At 44.4% G+C, this 19,929-nt stretch overlaps 1 protein-coding gene across 2 annotated transcripts in view; it reads left to right on the forward strand.

The window, feature by feature from the left end:
- Window positions 1–19,929, forward strand: part of LTBP2 (latent transforming growth factor beta binding protein 2) — a 1,419,414-nt gene that overhangs the window by 571,667 nt on the left and 827,818 nt on the right. For both annotated transcript variants that reach the window (XM_086937485.1, XM_086937488.1), the window contains exon 3: window positions 15,087–15,318. In XM_086937485.1, the coding sequence (XP_086793611.1) occupies window positions 15,087–15,318 (232 nt within the window). The remainder of the gene's footprint in view (window positions 1–15,086; window positions 15,319–19,929) is intronic.

The following is a 19,929-nucleotide window of genomic DNA, read 5'->3' on the forward strand; positions in this document are numbered from 1 at the left end:
CAGTGCAGGCGGCAACCGGCCTGCATTTTGAAGGGGGGGAGAGAGAGCCCCCTGCAGGTGGGTGCAGTGATTGACTGCACCCTCCTGCACGGAATGTCTGGAAGGGATCCATGGGACCCCCCCCTTTCCCTCTTCCAGAGGGCTGCCTCCAGGGGCACACTCACAGTGGGGCCATCTTTCTCTAGCGCACAGTCAGTGTGCCTCCTTAGGGCATGTTTGCCTCTGTGCCTGCATGTATAGAAACATCGAGGGCACAGATTCAAAGTGTTTCCCATATTTGCATGGGGCCATGCCCGCATGCCAATGAGGGAAAGCCCTTTTGAAGTTAGCGCTGGTGCTACATGCTTGCCAGCCCTATCAGTATTCCAGAAGGGGCCGCACAAGCGTCTGCTAGCCCTTCTGTAATAGTGTAGCACCCCAGAGGTGCAAAAAGCAGACCCTCATGCCGGCTGTGCCCCTAGAGCACGATCTACAATGAAGCCCCTTGGTGTTACCACTGTCTTAACACAGTGGTGCTCGATTTAATGATCTTGGGAGACCGAAGGGCCTTTATAAATTGGCAGAACGTACTTGCTAGTGAAGTAAAAGCATCGAACATATTGGCGCCCATGCCATTCTTCTTACATATTGTTGTCCTGTACACCTTCTAGTAGTAAGATTTTGTTGCCTCAGTTATTTTACTACCAGTAGCAATCTCACAATTGTTGTTCGCGTGTTTGGTATTCTTTTACATATGCTGACTGCACCACCCCTTTATTGCAAAGCACTCTGTAGTTTTTCCAAACATTAGCACTAGCGGCTGCTACCAACCAGGTATTATCAGACAAGACAGAATGCAAAGACAATAGAGTGAGAGAAAAGGGTGCTTTTTTAGGACAAGTGTGAATTGAGGTTCCAAAACCTACAATGTTTATTATAACCCCACCTCACTAACACATGACAGCTAACCCCTCCTACCCTTAACTCTCACCCCAACAATGACAGACTTCCCCAGTCAAATAACCAAAATCTACTTCTCCGAAACATCCTTCCAGCTATCCTCCACCCAACCTACCCCAACCTTCTCGTGGCACCTGCTCTAAAAAACCCCAGTAGCCCCCAATGCTTCGTCCTCGTACCACCCAGAAAAGCCTGCTTGGGCATGTTCCTGGTTCCCCACCGCCCTATGCAAACTTATCAGGCTGTCTCCTAACAGCCACAAACCTTAACCAACATCTTGGACTGTCGCCCGACAGCCATAACTCTATTAACTCCATAACCTGAGTGCCAACTTCTTGGCTGGAACGTGCCTAAAGCCCATCAGGTAATATTCATTAGCCAGAAAGGAGAGATGAACCCCCATCCCGTCTAAATAATGAAAAGTATTTCTCAAGGATATTCTCGTGATGTAAAACCATTATGCCTTGTAGTGCACAAAAACGACTCCTGTCTGTTCACCTTTCACTTGGCTCTTTCAAACGCTGCCTGCTTATGTGGCACCCTCCATGCCCGTCTTGGGATTAATCCTGTCCAGATATTGGGTCCCCGTCCAAAGCTTAGCAATCAACCTCAAATCTTCTTTCATGAACAATCCTCGACCAGGAGCGTGCACCAAATCTTTCTCTCCCAAGTGGATTACCAATATGTCTAGACACACACGAGAAGCCACTACCTCTGACACCACAGCAACAACTGGTTCCATGTCATGCCGCTCTTGCCCCACCATTTTACCTTGGATCAGTCAAAGCACAGACCAAGGCCCTCACCGAAATGCCTCTTCCTGGCCTGTTTTTCTGCCCAGCGGATAAAGAAGTGACCAGAAATCCAAATGGTGAATAATGCCATCCAAGGCCCAGCAACACAACCTGAAAATAGATGAGACAAATTAGGAAGAGCACTCATATACCAATTGTCATCAACTGATGAATGAAATGCCAACAGCAATTTGACCTCCATCTCCCCAACCTCCTAATGGTTTCTTCCCTAAAACTCGGTCTTTGCACTTCTGATGCCACCCCTATCTGAAAGGAGTGAGTTCTGAAAATCAGGACCTAAATGTAGATGCCACGTGGTATGAGTGTCCATATCCTATTTGGTCAGAGTCACGATAACAAACACAACATGTAACCTTTAGCATACATGCCAGGCCTTCTTGCCTGGGTTTCATATCGGGGCACTTATTAATGGCCCTATCAGTATATTTACAAACTCCAGCTGTGTCAAGTGGTGGCATGCCTCGGTAGATGTGCCCTTGTGCATCTTTGGACAGATCTGTTTCCCTTTTGAAAGCCTTTCCCCAACAGCAACAGGATTGGTTTTTACAGCTGTGTCCTCATGTTTCCCCTCAAATCCTCTCTAGCATGCCACCACTGGCACTGGCACCCATCTGGTTGCAGACACACTTCTCTCTTCGCTGCGTCTTCTGGTGCACCAGCTCCCCTCCTTCCACAGCCTTGGTCCATCCTCCAGGTGCCGAAACAAGTTGCCCAATGAGATTGAAATACAAAAGAATGCTCTCCATCGTTAGCAACCCCACCCTTCTTTTTTACCCCGGCCATAGCTGGAACCTGGGCCAATGTATCATTTGTTTGCACCCAATGCAGTATCTCCTCTTCTTCCAGTTCTTCTCCATCATCCTCTGAGTGTAACTCCATCATTCCCCCCACTCCTCTGTCCATCCTGCCACCCATGCCAATTATACCTGGTCTTACACCATCACCCACTTCATAATGCTCATCCCAGTAAATTCTTACTTCCTCATAAACTATTGATGATGATGACTCCCTCGTCTTCGGGAAGGCCACCATCTGCAGTTCCCTCCCTTCATACAAGCGCACCTGGGCCGTCCAGGACCTGATCGGATGCAGCTGCATAGCTCTGGCCTCCTCCGCCAGGATTTTTCCCACAGAGTCCCACCAAGTCACCTGAACTTGGAAGTGCTGTGGTCACTAACTTGCCCCCATCTCCGGGTCCTTGTTTGGTCCTCTGCCGGTATCCAGACTTACTCTTCCCTTCCTTGCCCCACTTCTGTTTCTCTGCCACTGGCACCTTCTACTCTATGGCATTTCCACTGTGCTGCATAAAAGGTGCCGATCCCCAATATCTTCATCTCTTGAACTACCGTCCCACTCATGGCTGTCCGCATCTCTGCCCTCCATTCTTTAATTAGGGGGTAGATGTCAAGAGCATTTCTTCTGAGTGGTCGTGTTTGGACTAGGTACGAGCTTTTCTTTAAACAGGGCTGGAAATTGTGATCTCTGACTTCACAGAGAGAAGATTTTCCCTGTCCCTCAACCCCATCCCGCCTCCCTGCTTCAGTCGTCCCCTAACCCCCTCTCTTTCCATGTGCATCGAGTGAGGCAGCAAGAGACCTGGGCACCCCCTCAGCCCTGGATCGCTTTTGGTTTCGATACTCGGCTCTGCTCTCGTGTTTTTTTTCTGGTTAAACACTGACCTCCTATTAACTACGAAAGATCCCGGTGTCATTAGGCTGCAATAATATTCTTAAAATGAAGAGAGTTTACTTTTCGAAGACATGCTCATTTTATTGTGCAGATGTTACTGTGGGGATTCTAAATACTTGGTAAATGCACACATAGATTCAGTGGGTCCAATGTAACTTAATTGCAAGTAGCCTCTACTTTTAAAACTACCCTTATTAAGTCTCGGCCTGCGTAGGCTGCGCTTGTGCAGTCTCGCCTGCGAGATTTTATGTTTTCTAGTAGGGGGCTTGAACCCGCCCCTCTTCTCCATTGGCTGGCTTCCTAAACGGAGGCCAGCCATTGGAGAAGACGGGGGTCTGTCCATTTAAGCACCGTTTTTTTCGGATTGAGGGGCGTGTTTTTTTAGGTTTTTTCTCTCCTCTTCCCATTGTCTGGAATTTTACATTCCAGCCAATGGGAAGAGGAGAGAAAGAAAAACACACCCCTCAGTCGGAAAATGACGACACGTTTCCCCGAGGCATTTCTGATTGAACTCGGAGAAACATGGTGGTGTGGAGCGCTCCTCTTTTGGGTATTCTCTTTCTGTGGAACTTTCCTGTCCCCTTTAGGTGTCCATGTACGCTTGTGGTCTCCTCCGATTCTGACGATTTCTCAGATTGGTCAACGTGCATTGCGCAATAGGGACAATTTTATCTGCATATCGATCATTTCTAGTAAGGAGGGGCGAGAAGCATACATAACTGCTAAGAGCCCAGAGGGACATCTCCGTTTTACCAAATGTATACAAATGTAGTAGAGAATGCGTTCGATAATTTAGTTACAAAAAATTGCACTTGTATTTCTTTGAGTATATATAATTACTAAGCTTACTAAAACAAATGTAGTAAACAATTATTTATCGTAATTTTAAATAACCCACAAGGTACTTTATATGCTCATAAACATGTTTGAAATCCCTTGCAGCGTTAATATTGCAAGGAGACACAAATTTCAATATGGCCGCTCTATCAACAGCGAAACGGTTACGTACTAATAGTCCTTTTAGTTTAGACTCTCAACTATATCCTTGGCATTAATGGTCCCTTTTCCATTTCCTTGCTATGGCCGTCTGGTTTACGCTGAGCTGTGCATGAGCCTTAGCTCCATCGACACCATACCCCAGCCTCTCACTTATGCCGGGTCCTGTAGTAGTGGTGGATGAGTAGCGGCAAGCGAAAAGAGGAGCAGGCCATGGCCAACGGCGGTACCAAGTTGTCCCCGTGGAGCAAGGCCTTAAAGAACGATCCCGCCTGTGAGGACAAGGTGCTGCTCTGTGTTAGGATGTAGTAAGGCAAACACTAAGCGAAGCAAACCCTCATATACGATGTTGGGGTGTGGAGGTAGTCATGGACAAACTGCACAGTTTTTATTCCTTTTGGGTCTCGGGGTGTGCCGGTTGTGGGAATGTGGGGATTTTGCTGTAGGTGATGACCCTGTTCTCTAGTGGAGTAGGCAAAGTTACAGCGCTGAACAGGGATTTTGATCCTGGAATGTGAAAAAGATGGTGACACCCCCTGACAAGGCAAAGCCAATAGGTCTCATCTATGCAAGATCTATTGGCTTTGCCAAAATGTTTTAGCCATGTTACACAGCAGCGTGGGTGCTGGTCAGCATAGCTAAAAGTTAGTGGTGTGGAGTGTTATGGAGTGTTGCAAATTTTAGTGGCGTAGAGTGAAGTTGAGTGGCATGGAGTATATTGAAGCGAGTAGAGTGTTGTAGAGGGAAGGGTGCAGAGTAGAATGCCATAAAGTGTCCTGGAGTGATGTAGAGCAGAGGGGGGGGGGGCGGGGGGGTTGCTGCATAGAATGTTGTGGAGTGGCATAGAGGGGAGTAGTTTAAGAGAGTGGAATGACATAGAGTGGAGTTGGGTGTAGTGGCATAAAGTGGAGTGACATAGAGTAGTGTGTTGTGGAGTAAGGTGGCATAGAGGGGATTGAGTGGAATAGTGTTGTAGAGTGTCCGAGTGGAGTAGTGTTTAATGGAGTAGAGCAGCAAAGAGTGTAGAATCATAGGGTGAAGTTGCCTAAAGCACAGTGGTGCAGAGTAGATTGGCATAGAGGGGCTTGGTTTTGTGCAGAGAAGAGTCTGTGGCGTTGAGTAGAATGTTTCAGAGTAGAGTGAGTCAAGTGAAGTGGTGCAGTGGCGTAGAATGCAGTGTTGCAGAGTCGAGTGACCTAGACTGGGCTGGTGTATAGTGCAGTGGTGCATACTAGAGTGCGGTAGAGTGCACTGGCATAGTGTCGCACCAGACACTAGCAGTGCTAAAGTCGGCCCTGGTGGTAGGCCGTTGTTTCAGTGGAAAATGTTCACCTATTTCATTATTGACAACACACACATTCACCAAATAGTATATAAACTATGTTTTGACATAGGCAGGATGTTTATGGCTGTAGTGTAAATAATGAAGTTGTATCTGGGATACTGTTTGTAGATTTCTGGAAAGCAGTAATCTGTGTTGTCTAGGTGTTTATGGCATGGTGCTACTGCTCTTGTTGCACTTACTAAGGCTACTACTCATTAAGTGTGATTGTGTAGGCTACACCATTTGGCTTGCCAATGTGTGTTATTATTAAAAGGGGTTGGTACTCTGACTCCCTGACTGTAAACAGAAAGCGCATTAGGCGTTCACCAGAGGATCACAGTAAGCAAAAGCCAACTACTGAACATCTTTAAATTACTTATTGCATGCTGTTTGCATGCCACAATCGTTCCGTAGGGCATGGCTGAACGTGGGATGAAAATGCGGGGGTTCTATCTTAAAATGGGCGTGGCCTATATAATTAAGCATGTGGCTTAAACAAGTAAATAAGATTTCTTTGATTCCGATAGTGTACCATCCACTTGGTATTTTTGTTCCACTCTTTCTGTTCTTGCATCCAGATATATAGCACACAATTGACATACACGTAAAACCAGCAAGGACTGTTGAACTTGTCAATGATTATTAAAAATGGTTTAATTGTGAGACTTTGAGTTAAACATTACTGAGGCCTTTAGATGAGGTAGTGGTCTTCAGGAAGTCTGTCCCTCCTCTTATGTTCATTCTGTTAGACATGTATATATGCCCTTTTTCCTCTCCACAGCACAGTCCTCTGCGTATCTTACAACTCCTCTCTTACCTTTTTGGGACCATCTTTTCACTCTTTCCGTACAGTTCTTCCTTGAACCTGTTTCACTTCATTGCGCCCACTCACCTGTAAGCATTGCTCTCATGAATATTGTGGAATTTACATCAGGATTGACTTATACTATGAGGCCAAATTCCTAGAATGTGTTTGACTAGCACACTAAGTATGGAATGTGAAGCCCCAGTTGATCAGGAATGTTGTTATTACATTGGATTGCTTTGAAGGATATGGCTGTATCTAGCAGCGTAACAATAGTGAGTGTTCCAGGTCTTCACTATTGAGGCACTGTTCTTGTTGGAGCTTCCAGAAAGATTCAGAGTCATTTTTCTTATTGAAGGAATAAAATCTTTGCTGTGTGGAAGTGGCAGGTCTGAACATGTGCATTCACATGAGCACCACACTACAAAGTCTTTATGTAGCTTCGGCTAGAACGCCTGGCCTTTATTATGTGTTTTTTTAAAGCTACATCTAGGTAGGCAGGCGCATTGGGTACATAAAATAAAAATGCACAAGCTCTCAGATTAAAGTACATTAGCTGACTTCAGATCTCCAGTATAATTGGCATTGACAAAGGCAATAGGTCTCACCTTTTTGACTCTGCCTATGCTTTTTGACGATGCTGTCGAGCATTGAGAAAGGAGGAAAAAGGTTATTAACTAATCGCATCAGCCAAGCTAAGCATTGGCAATGCCAAAAGGTCTCGCCTCTGTGAGATCTTGTGGCTTTGTTAGAGTGGCTTTGCTCTGTGTGGTGTGGAGTGGCATTCCGCAAGGCACTTCAATGCCTCGTCTGGGGTTGGTGCGCTTGTTCCTTCCTCGCATTAAGGCTCTTGACACGTCATGGTTGAAGTGGATCGGATTTCAGGGGGTGCTGCACCTAAATCCCAGGGAGCAGTGGGAGAGCTGTGTGTTGCCCGAATGTAGACATGACAAAAGATGCTGACAGAGACAATTTGGGCTTTGGGTCCTGCCAGGTCTAGTATTCGAGGGGGCACCGCACTTGTGAAGTCATGATTAATTAGTAAACCTGCACGTGGGTCTCAGTAACGGAAAGGCCTGTCTGGACTGAGATGTACTGGTGGAGCTACGGCAATACCGCAGGGTCACGGGCGGCGGGGCATGCCCGAAGCCGAACACAAACAGCTGGGACAAACTTAGCTGGCTGCGACCAGAACTCAAACCTCTCCTCACCCCTGTGCTCCCTACAACCACTCCGGTGCCCTCAACCACCCCGGTTCCCTCAACCACTCCCGGTGTTCTCCTCCACCACCCCGGGTGCGCTGCTCCCCCACGCCCCACGAGCCCTCTAACCTCTTTTCAGCGGGGAGTCCCGGGAGCCTGCCCCCGCCGCTGTGGGGTCGAGAGCTGGGGCAAAGCCACGGAACCGGTCTCCCAAGCTTGGTGGGCGAGGCAGTTGTGTATGTGGCTCTGTGTGTGTGGCTCTGTGTGTGTTTGTGTGGCTCTGTGTGTGTTTGTGTGGCTCTGTGTGTGTTTGTGTGGCTCTGTGAGTGTTTGTGTGGCTCTGTGAGTGTTTGTGTGGCTCTGTGAGTGTTTGTGTGTGTGTGTGGCTCTGTGTGTGTGTGGCTCTGTGTGTGTGTGGCTCTGTTTGTGTGTCTCTGTGTGTGCGCAAATGCAATAGGTCTCGCATTTGCGAGAGCTATAGCTATTGGCATTGTAAATGACAATGCCATTTATTTATCTGTTTTCAAAACCAACACACAAATAAAAAGTTTGTCATTTACAATGCCAATAGCTCAAACTTTTGCAAAGGCGAGACCGTTGCATTGTAAATGCTTGTTACTGTTTGTGTCCTATGCCGGCTCTTGTCGTCCCATTCAGACCTCGGATGAGGGGAACCCCTGATGGAGGTATGGAGACGGGATCGGGGTTCAGGGGGGCTCCCGGGTTGCTTCCTCACAGCATCTCAACGTGGTATAAAGTTAGTTAATGAAAAGTCCATTTGAACCAGTCCACAAGACACAGTTATTAGCAATAACATCAGCAAGAAGAGTTAGTGAATTGCAAGCATTCACTATAAAACAACCGTTTATGCAATTCAAAAAAGACAATGTGATCTTAATGACTAACCCTAATTCATTCCAAAAGTACCTTCGGATTTTCATCTCAACTAACCTGCCATTCTAAAGACGTTCTTTCCAACCCCACAAACTATTGCTGAGAGATCTCTGTGTACTTTGGATGTTAAAGGGTGCATTAAGTTTTATTTACAGAGAACAAAACAGTTCTGTTAATCTGATCAATTGTTCATCACATATGACAATTTGAATAAAGGACTACCATTCTCTAAATCTTCCATTGCAAGGTGGATTGGGATTGCAAGAGCCATTCAATTCTGCCATAACGCTGCAGGACGACCCTTAACTACTAGAGTCAAGGCTCATTCAACAAGAGCTGTTTCTACGTCCACAGCTTTATTTGCTGGTGTTCCGATTCAGAAAATCTGCAGAGCAGCAACATGGTCCACCAGGCAAAACTTTACCCAGCATTATTGCCTGGATGCTACAGACAAAGCTGATATGGTGGCGGGACAGGCTGTGTTGCGCCATCTATTTCAGTAAGGTAAGCATCTTTCCGTTTATGCATTTCTCTTCCCACCATTTGCTCTTGTTATGATTATTGCATTCAATATGCTTGACACAACTATTGGCTATAGTTGCATTATTATGGTATGCTAATATGTATTTATGTTTACTGCTAACTATTCTGATTCAAGCTTGTGAATCTATGAAAGATCCAATACTGGAGAAGAAAATAAGTTACTTACCTGTAAATGTAGTTCTCCAGTATTGGTACCTTTCATAGATTCACATGTGACCCACCCTCCTTTCCTAGAGGCTCCCCTTTAGTAGTTGAGATTATATTTATTCCCACTTGCGCTTGAAAATCTGAGGGAACTAGCCTCTGTGGGGAAGGTTCTCGAGGGTCCTGCCACCTGATTGGTTGTAGATTGGTTGTAGATTGGCCTAGTGCCATTGTAGCCTATACTACTAATATGATTGCTTCGATATAGTATCAGGACTCCCACTTCAATGAGGGGGGATGATTCAAACATGTGAATCTATGTAGGATACCAATACTGAAGAACTACAGTTACAGGTAAGTAACTTATTTTCTTCTTTAGCATACAATGAGCGTCTACTTTTCCCACCTCGCAGCAAGACCCTGGGCTCCTCTGCCTGTAAGAACACCCCCTTCAACTCCACAAGGCATACTGCACCCTAAAACTCTTACTGAATGATGTGTCTGTGTCCCCAACACTAAATAGGTGCCCTTACAAAAATGAGGTAAAATGGCTGCCTTCTTCGTTCTGCACACCTGTACAATCTCATTCTCCATGATATATACGAAAGAAACGGAGTAGGGCCATTTATATCATTCAGCTTGCCAACATTCACCCATCAGTGGCAGATTATGTGATGCTTTCCATGGAATAAAACCATGGGGTAGTAAAAAAGTCCCACGCCTAACTAGAAGAAAATTAAATGGCAAAGGAACCCCCTTTAGTAAGCACGTGGTGGAAAACGTCTGTCAACACTTGTGTGAAAGGAACAAACTCTGGCCACTGACACACAGTAAAATAAAAAGAATATATGTGTATATCATGCAGGCATAATGTAATAGGAAGAGCACCTGAAGTTAAAGCCATTATACTCCGAATTAATAGCCATCGGACCATGCCTCAGACATAGAAGGACATCAAATTTCTAGTGACCCCATGTGATAGGTGACATCAGTCAGCTAACAGCAGCTTGCATTCTGGGTTTTGCTATATCTGTTTTTCTAGGACACATTTGGGCTTCCAGGACCAGCACCCCAAGTTATGTTAGTTAAGTTGCTTAGTTTGGCCTGAGGTGTCACAAACAGGGATACCAGATACATTCTGGCACGCCTAGCCCCATAGTTCAGGTTAGTGTATTTAATTTAACAAAACTAGGCATTCTTTATGTTTCTGTCTTAATTTACTTCAATTGAACCAAACGAACTAACTGATAACAATGATTTTTTTATGGAATCCAGGACAAATACATGGTGTTCGGGCACCACTTAATACTAACAGCACTCTGCATTAACTGGACAGATGGTTAACTAACCCTAGGCGTAGCTCACATAGTAGTGCTACGCGTAGCTACGCAAAGTGCACTTTGCACTACGCGAGCTACGCGAACTGCGTAGTGCACTGTGCAAAATGCTGTTCACACTGATTGCACAGTGCTGGATGCTTGTCCGCACTGTGCAATTAGTGCAAACCGCATCTTGCACAGTGCAAGCGGTCATTTTCTGCCGCTCGAGTAGATTTCTACTCGAGCGGCAGCTTTCTCAACGCGGAGTGGTAGTTTCTCATCACGAGCAGTCACAAGCATACGTGACTACTCGCAATGAGAAACCTGACCACCCACGTTGAGAATCTCGCCGGTAGGTTTGTTTTCCACGCTCGCGATTGGCAACTTGATGTTGCTGATCGCGAACAAGGAAAAAGTCTCTCCGGGATGTCATTTTGCTCGCTCGCGATCGCCAACTTGATGTTGAGGACCGCGAGCAAGCAAAAAATGACCGCTACGCGTGTTTGCACTGTGCTACGTGCAATTTGCGTAGTGCAAAGTAGCGCAAACTACGCGAGCGTAGCGTAGTACTTCGCACAGGGTTATGGTTAACCACCAGGAGAATACTGGACTGTGTCGTTGAAGTCAGGCGGGCTAGAGGAGCAGCTGACAGAGCATCACTCTACAATGGATGGAAAGAGGCTGGCAGGCATTGTTGGACTGGCCTTTCGGGCAGTGTAGGTCCTGTGGGTTTTCACAGGACCAAACAAAAAACAGCCCACACACTGGCTCTTTCTAGCTGTCCCATCTGGCTGTGCCAGGCTGCCCTAAAGCCAGTTCAACATTGCTGACTGGGCAGGGTAGGGATCTTACTGCTTGAGGTGAACAGCAGCTGGGCAATATGCTGCCTGGAAGAAAGGAATCGCCAAGGAGGTGAGATCTACAGCTTCACAACCGCATGGGGTCTTCATTGTGTTTCTAACTCTGGGTGAGGGATAAACTTGAGATATGGGTGCTAATGTGATCACTTTTCTCTTAAAAGGTTGCTACCATCAGCCTTATTAAAATATCCATCTACCGCAGCCGCTTGATAGAATGAGAGTCTACTACAGACGACCTGCAAAGCCGGCAGACAAACGCTGGGACTTGAAGTCCTGTAAATCTTGAGAGCTTCAGGAATGGAGATGTGCTGCCCTAGAGATCATGGAATCACAGATATCTCTGAAATCCCACTGCCAGAGTTGAGTAGCTCACATAGTCCAGATATTTTCTTTGCATTCTAGGAATGGTAGTCCTGATTTTATAATGGCGTCATATAGACTACAAATCGCAGGATGCAAAGAAAAAAAGCTCGGATTGGATATGTTATACTGAATAGGGTTGCTACCTCACCAGAATTTGTCTCGTTTGGCTAGTATTTTCATGCCAAAACAGGTAACAAAAATCGAAAAGTAGTCAAAATCAAGTATTTTCCCTTTTGAAATATAAATTTAACATAACACATAGAAGATGAAACACTGAAGTATTGTAGAGCTGTATACGCTATTCCTAAATGGTTTTTAAAGTAATTAGAGACAAAATCACCATGTTAAATAAAGAATAAAATTAATTGCACACAATATTTATTTAAGTGACAGCCCACCACATGGATATACGCAGCTGCCACACTGGTCTGAGTGCATTGTCTACAGCCTGGCACTGAGGACAGTGGGTAATATGAGACCAAATAATATACTCTTGTGCAACATGTGCAACATGTTTCGAGTACAGATGCATTGATACCACACTATCTCTGATCCTACTGCCATGAAGACATTCGGGTGAAACATATGTTGGCTGGTTGATTTATATTGTGACTCGCACAAACAACCGGAAGATTATTTATTAATATTGCCATAGGGATGACTCATAAATCCTGTGACTACATTGGGTAAATTAAAAATACATTCACTGATTAAAAGTAGCAAACAGTCTTACCACATGACAAGCAGATGACAAGATGGTCACAATATAATTTGTTATCTGTCCTCAAAATGAACATGTTTCTACAAATGAAGTGCCTGGAGTGGTTTATTGCCCATATACATGCATTCAGTTCTCCTTCTTTGACAACATATATGGGTTTGGTAGAAGTCAAGGTTCTGAACTTAAAAGCCACAATCCACTCCTTCCCAAAATACTGTGATAAAACCGCACCCAGACCACCTACACATCTACTGTGATGATGCAGAGTTTGCTTACACTGAAGGTTTTCAGGGTGGGAGCTGATGCGGTGAAGCCTTTGATATATGAAAAGGGATTCCACTGGCGTTGACCCCAGACAAAGTGTCCATGGCTGCTGGGAAAAGGGCGGTTGAGGGATACAAGGAAAGATGACAATTGGGAAAGCAAGAATAAAAATATAATGTAGACAATTCTGTGAAATGCCCATTCACATAACTACATACCACAAAACACAGAATAGTATGTAGTGTATGTGTTCTTGGCAGTGGTATTGTCTTGATGTGCATAGGTGCATAGCTGACAATTGTACTGAGTGCTTTTGGACAGGGGCCTAATATTATTATTTGGACTGGGACCCTTTGTAGTCTTGGCTCAGCTACCACTAGAACCCATCGTCCTACCATGACAAAATAATTATAAAACAAAATAAATTGTATAGTATTGTCAGTCAGTCAGTCAATTATCTTTATTCGATTATTAAAAATCATAAAAGAACGAGAATAATTACATAGCAATTCATCAGTATAGTATTGTAATTGCTTTTATATAGCACTTTATACTCCATCGTGGGGCGCTCAATCACATCATCAGATTGCTGCACTGTGGAGGAGTCTTGTTTGGAAGGGCGTTGTTCTTGGCTGTGGACCTTTGTGGGACGTATTGTGGTCTTGTGTGTGAGTGACCTGAGTGGTGCTCTTATCGTTTCTTGCCTAGGTCAGAGTGCTTAGCAGTGTGACGGAGAAGAGGGAGAGACAGAGTGTGCTCATTACCTTAGCTAGCTGCTATAGGTTACTCTCTGTTGGCTTTATGGTGCTTACCAAAAACTGACACACCACCTCCTGAGCTGCTACAGCAAATAGGACAACCACTCGGTTGATCTTTTGGGTCGACAGGGATCCACCTGGATAGTCTGTATTTTGGTCATTCTTTCAATAAGTAGTTGTTGTCAAAGAATGTTTAATACTTTGGACCGTCCATTCTAGGACTGGAGAGGGATGTGAGTGGAACCGGAGAAGGTGAACTGTGTTACAGTCCTCCATGATGCCAGCCTTAAGTGGCAGAGATCTTGGGGCTTTGGTGCCTGTCCTCTTTTGGTGTGAGTTACTTGGTTCACAGTGTTTAGTGATGGTTGTCTGAAAATATAAGTATATCCTATGGGTTTAGCCTGTTGGCTTCCCTTTTATGATTGTCCTTATTTTTAACGTACATCAGGCAGACAACACGTGGTTCATTAGGACCTCCAAGAAAGCATAAAAGATGAGTAGCACACTATTTTGTGGGGCACATGCAACTTAAAATACTTTGTTATTGCTATTGAGTTATAGTTTTTTGGACTGTTTATCAGACACTTGTAATCAGTCATGCAATTTGCCATTCAGTCTGCTATGAGAAGTATAGAGATTTTACAGCCTGTCGTACAATTTGGCTTACAATACGTTCTCAAAAGGTTATAGAAAGTCATGTAGGGGTCATTTACAAGATCTGTAGGTACGTAGTAGGCCTGGTCTGAACTGACTCAAATATAAAGATGTGCTTTGTTTGTAACTCATAACCCCAGTCCTGTCCTCATCAAAATATTTGTCACAAAGCTAAAGTGCTTGTGTACTGTGACTTGTTGTGTGAAGCACTGACACCCAAGCGCTATACACACTCCAGCATAAATATATATAGAGAATGTGTTATGACAGTGCACATTTGGCTTGGCACACGTGTTGAGTGTTAGGGCAGTGGTCCTGCAGGATGCTCCAAGTACAAGGAAAATATCCTTGTTTACGTCAGGGGTGTCCAGTGTAGGTCTGGTAGGGGCTGATCCATTTTTGAGTCTGAGGGTATCCACTGGGCTTGTAAAGGAGCTTCACGTATATTAATTGTATGTAAATGTACTTTTTTGGATATGCTGGAAGATGGCATGGATTAAACCCTCCTGGCCCTACGCTGGACACCTCCATTGCATGTATTCTCCAACGTGTTTGTTCAAAGTGCTTGAGTGCTGCCGTTCGAGGCTTATGGGCGCCATTAAACATCGGGCGTGGCCGTGGTCTTGCTCTCCTCAAGGTGGGACAAGTCTACATCCATGTCATGATGAGTGAGCTTGCATCGCCATGTCCAGTTGTCTCTCTTTGGCCATGTACGGCCCGCGCGCCGTGTTTTCTGCTGTCTTTACCTGTACTGTATATGTAGACCTTGCTGAGAATCTTCCTTCTTTTTCCCCAGCGGTCTGTGCACCTCCATGCCAGAACAAGGGGTCCTGCAGCCGCCCGCAGACCTGCGTCTGCCGTTCTGGCTTCCAGGGGCCCCGATGTGAGCATGCGGTTCCCGAGCAGGAGTACCGTCCTCGGTCCGCCCAGCCGCCGGCTCCCGGAGCCGGGTCTCCCCTGAGGACAAGCCGACAGAAGAACAGCAGCTCCGCCGCACAAGGGGTGACATCGCCGCGATCCCATAGCAGGTGAGTGCTCAGCAGCAGCGCTTTCAGCCAGGAAAGTGTCTTAGCGACATTAATGGCTATGGCATGCGCATCGCATGCCATAGCAATGTGTCCTGAACGCTGCCTACACGCGCAGTTTCAATATCTTGAACATAGTAGGCATATATCGGTAAGTAAGTATACATATACTATCCTTAACTCCACATCTGTGTATCTTTAAAATATATGTATCGTCAAGTAACGCAGATGTGGAGTTAAGAATAGTACCTTCACGATATTGTAATAATTGTGGATATATTGTTTTAGGCCCATATATAAAACGCGATATTCTGGCAGTTCACCCTATTGTTCCTAGTGCAGGATGTATCTGTGCATTTGTTCTCACAATCATGGGTTGCACTGGGGCTTGGCGATCTGCGACGTTAACCTGTCCAGCTAATCCCAAAGAACAGTCTCACGTTTGAATGTATTTGTGCTGCTACAAAGTGGAATTAGAATAGCAAATGTAATTCTCTCACTTTATTTTGCGCTGTGAATGGGAACTAACTTGCGCTATCCTTTCCCTGCCAGTTCGTGTGATGCATGTATGGTAGTATATTATTCAGTGTACGATCCCATCAGAGCACAAATCCTGTAAAAGGAAGTGGGGGGACTAACTACGTTAGTCAGTATTCAAGTGACATCATGGCGCGTGCCATCAAGCGCATGCCGTCATGACGCGTGACATCGCTTATGGTATCACAGGAAGTGACCTCACTGGAAGTTACATCACAAGAGTTACATCAGATATTAAGACCTCACATATATGTTTATCAGGTTATATCATGAGTATATTTATGAACATTATGAGATTTAACAAATGAGAGTTTGCGTCAGGGTTGTGCCAAAAGTGTGGCAAGCCTGACGCAAAATCTGAGCCTCTACTAATACTTTTTTTTCAAACCTTGCTACAAAGATGGAATAGTAATAATAGCAAAATAACTTTGGACGGTGATGCTTTTGCTAGAGAGAGCTGTGTTTTGCATTGTCCTAGATATGAATCAAAGTAGTATAGAAGGTTAATGTGTCTCCTGCAAAGCACATCATGTAACATCCAGATGACATCTTTTTATTTTATGTATATGTGTAAATTGGTTACTGCTTTCAACACAAAGATCATTTTGTTACATGTAGTTAAAAAATGTAATCCTTCTAATCTAACACAGTGAGCTATGAAGGAAATGCAACTTCTACACCATATAACTCTCACTGTTTTATTTAACACATCTTGCACTTTGATCTACATACTTATATGATTTACTGTCAATGTTACCTAAGGTGCTCTGGCACCCTGCATTGGGATGAGTAGTGATATAAAATAAATAAAACAGTGCTATTTAAATTGTTCTTTGTGTAAATTCTGAACAACCTCTTTTTTCACGTATAACCGAACGAGTCAAGCAAAGCAGGCATGTGCTCCTTTGGACAGAGATACCCAAAGGTGGAGTGTGGCAAGGTGAAGGAAGGCATCAAACAAGGGGAAACTGACAAAATGTGTCTGGGAAAAAACACCAAGGTGCAGAAAGGGGTCTGAGGAGTAATGTGCACGAATGGAACAGGTCTACGACATATTTCAGCAGACCTGCAATCGGATCCTTCCAGAAAGCTGAAAATAAGTGCAGTAAGAACAGCTTCGTGTAATTTGAATATGTGTGGCTATAAATTGGGACCCTTTCCGCATATTTAGCATATTTTGTCCGCAGAGTTTTTATTTTTTCCCAGCATGAAAACAAACAAAATTCCTGCAGATTTTGAAATACTGCTCAGAGTCGACTTTCCTCTAGTCGTGGATATCTATAGATTGTTCATATGGTGTCAGATATATGTAGTTCTTATGGCGCAGGGTACCGACGGGCCTAGCTTTCTGCTGTTGATTCACATGGGTGGATATGGCCTTTAAACCTGACTTGTAAGTGTCTCATTTTGATACCACTGTTAAGCCAAGGTGTGTTTCTTTCATGTACTGTTGTGTGAGTATTCAAATTGCCCCAGAGGCCAATGCTTGGTGAACACTCCCTTGCTTTCTGGGTAGTTCTCGGATCACTTACAACAAGCGTGCGGGCTTTCCATAATATCTGAATGTTCTGCATTAGACATTCAACTCTGGGGACAATGGGGGAAATTAAAAACATTGCAGTCCTTCTAATGTCCTTTGTGTGACATGTAGACTCCATTCTTTCAGTCAAGGGAAACATCTGTAGAGGAATAAACAGTTGGTTGAAAAACAGATTCTAAGTCCAACATGCCTCCAGATCCACTCGCCATTGCAAGCCTATAATTGCTCTCGGCTGTTTGGCTGTGGGGAAGCATTTTCTGAAATCCAGTGCTATAAAAAAAACACAAGGGAAAGGGGCATATGGATCGACTACAGAGGTCGGCTTCTTGTTTTTGTAATTTGCAAATGTTAGATTTCAGTGATTGACACTCATTATCATACCAACTAGACTCAGAAATTCGAGTATGGTTTTCATTAGCTTTCAGTTGAGCATGCAAGATAACCTGCAAACATTTCACTTTATTAATTACGAACAAAAACCATAAACATCTATCCTCACATAATTACGGAATTTGAAATTAGGTACACAGCGAGCAAATGTAAGTGGGCTGGATCTAATTTGGTAATTAACCTTCTGGGGTGATCCATATCAAAATCAAGAACATTTGTTGATCGGGTTTCAGAGCGTATCACTGAGATCTTTAAAACCCAGTGTCACCCCCTTGTCTGGCTAGGCTTCTAATTAGGATTCACTCACGATATTGCTTGAATGTTTAAATTTTGGCCGCATGATGAAAACTGACTAATGTTTTATTGTATTTTTTGATGGTTTTAGACTACTTTTTTAATAAACTAAAACCTTCAACTAGCCAGGCGCAAGCACTGCTTATAGACAGCCAAGGTAAATGTCTTATAGAGATCCCCAGAAGTGCGAGCTCGAGGCATGCACTGGCTACAGGCAGCCAAGGCAATTGATACAAGGCGCAAGACTGGGGAGCAAGTGAGAAACATGCACTTGTTACAGACAGGAAGTAGTGCTAAGAGCAGGGTAAAGGCTCTGTGGACTATAGGTACGTGGTCTTAAGATCAGGGTAAATGCTCTATGGACTATAGGTAGAAGGTCTTAAGATCAGGGTAAAGGTTCTATAAACAAAAATAGGCTCTCGCAACTACATGTGTGTGATCAAAACAAGGTACAATGACCAAAAGTCAAAAAGATGCGCAGAAGCAGGTTCTTTGGTGTAAATCTTCTTGTTACAGCAAGATGTTTATTTTCTCCAGACTTTGAGAATAATAACAATCGCCAACACGTGTTTCGTCGTGTGTGGTTGAGTCAACACGACTCTTCAGGGCTTCCACTCCAAATCCAAAGTATGGTCGGAGTAAGTCTGGGTCTTTAAAGCTCAGATACTGGCACTGGGTATTCTGTATGACTATGCTGTAGTCGATACTGTAGAGAGAGTAATCGGTAGGAGTATATGGTTAAGTCTCTCGTCTGTTTGTTGATCGTTTCCCACTGGTAATGGTGATTTTTGAGTATGGCGCTGGGTCTCGCTGTGGTGTAAGGCGGAAAGCCGGGAGGGGATTCCAATAATATGCCAAGATGAGGAAACGGGTGCGTCACCTCTACGGCGGTATGCCGCTGCAGGCAATCCCTCCTCTGTAGGTTCCCGGCGGTCGTCTCTCGTGTTCTATAAACTACAGGTAAGTGGTATTAAGAGCAGGGTAAAAGATCTATTGACTATAGGTAAGTGGTCCTAAGATCAGGGTGAAGTCTCTATAGACTATAGGTAAGCAGTCTTAAGATCAGCGAGAAAGCTCTATGGACTATAGGTAAGTGGTCTTAAGATCAGGATAAAGGCTCTATGGACTATAGGTAAGTGGTCTTAAGATCAGAGTAAAGGCAGTATGGACTATAGGTAAGTGGTCTTAAGATCAGGGTAAAAGCTCTATGGGCTATAGGTAAGTGGTCTTAAGATCAGGATAAAGGCTCTGGACTATAGGTAAGTGATCTTAAGATCAAGGTGAACGCTCTATGGACTATAGGTAAGTGGTCTTAAGATCAGGGTAAAGGCTCTATGGACTATATGTAAGTGGTCTTAAGATCAGGGTAAAGGATCTATGGACTATAGGTAAGTGGTCTTAAGATCAAGGTAAAAGCTCTATGGACTATAGGTATGTGGTCCTCAGATCAAGGCGAAGTCTCTATAGACTATAGGTAAGCAGTCTTAAGATCAATGAGAAAAGCTCTATGGACTATAGGTAAGTGATCTTAAGATCAAGGTGAAGGCTCTATAGACTATAGGTAAGTGGTCTTACGATCAGGGTGAAGGCTCTATGGACTATAGGTAAGTGGTCTTAAGATCAGGGTGAAGGCTCTATTGACTGTAGGTAAGTGGTGTTACAATCGGGGTGAAGGCTCTATGGCTTATAGGTAAGTGGTGTTAAGATCTAGGTAAATGATCTATGGACTATAGGTAAGTGGTCTTAAGATAAGTGTGAAGGCTGTATGGCCTAAAGGTAAGTGGTCTTAAGATCAGGGTAAAGACTGTGGACTATAGGTTAGTGGTCTTAAGATCAGGGTAAATGCTATATGG

This window comes from Lissotriton vulgaris, chromosome 9, assembly GCF_964263255.1.
Source record: "Lissotriton vulgaris chromosome 9, aLisVul1.2, whole genome shotgun sequence".
Taxonomy (NCBI): Eukaryota; Metazoa; Chordata; class Amphibia; order Caudata; family Salamandridae; genus Lissotriton; species Lissotriton vulgaris.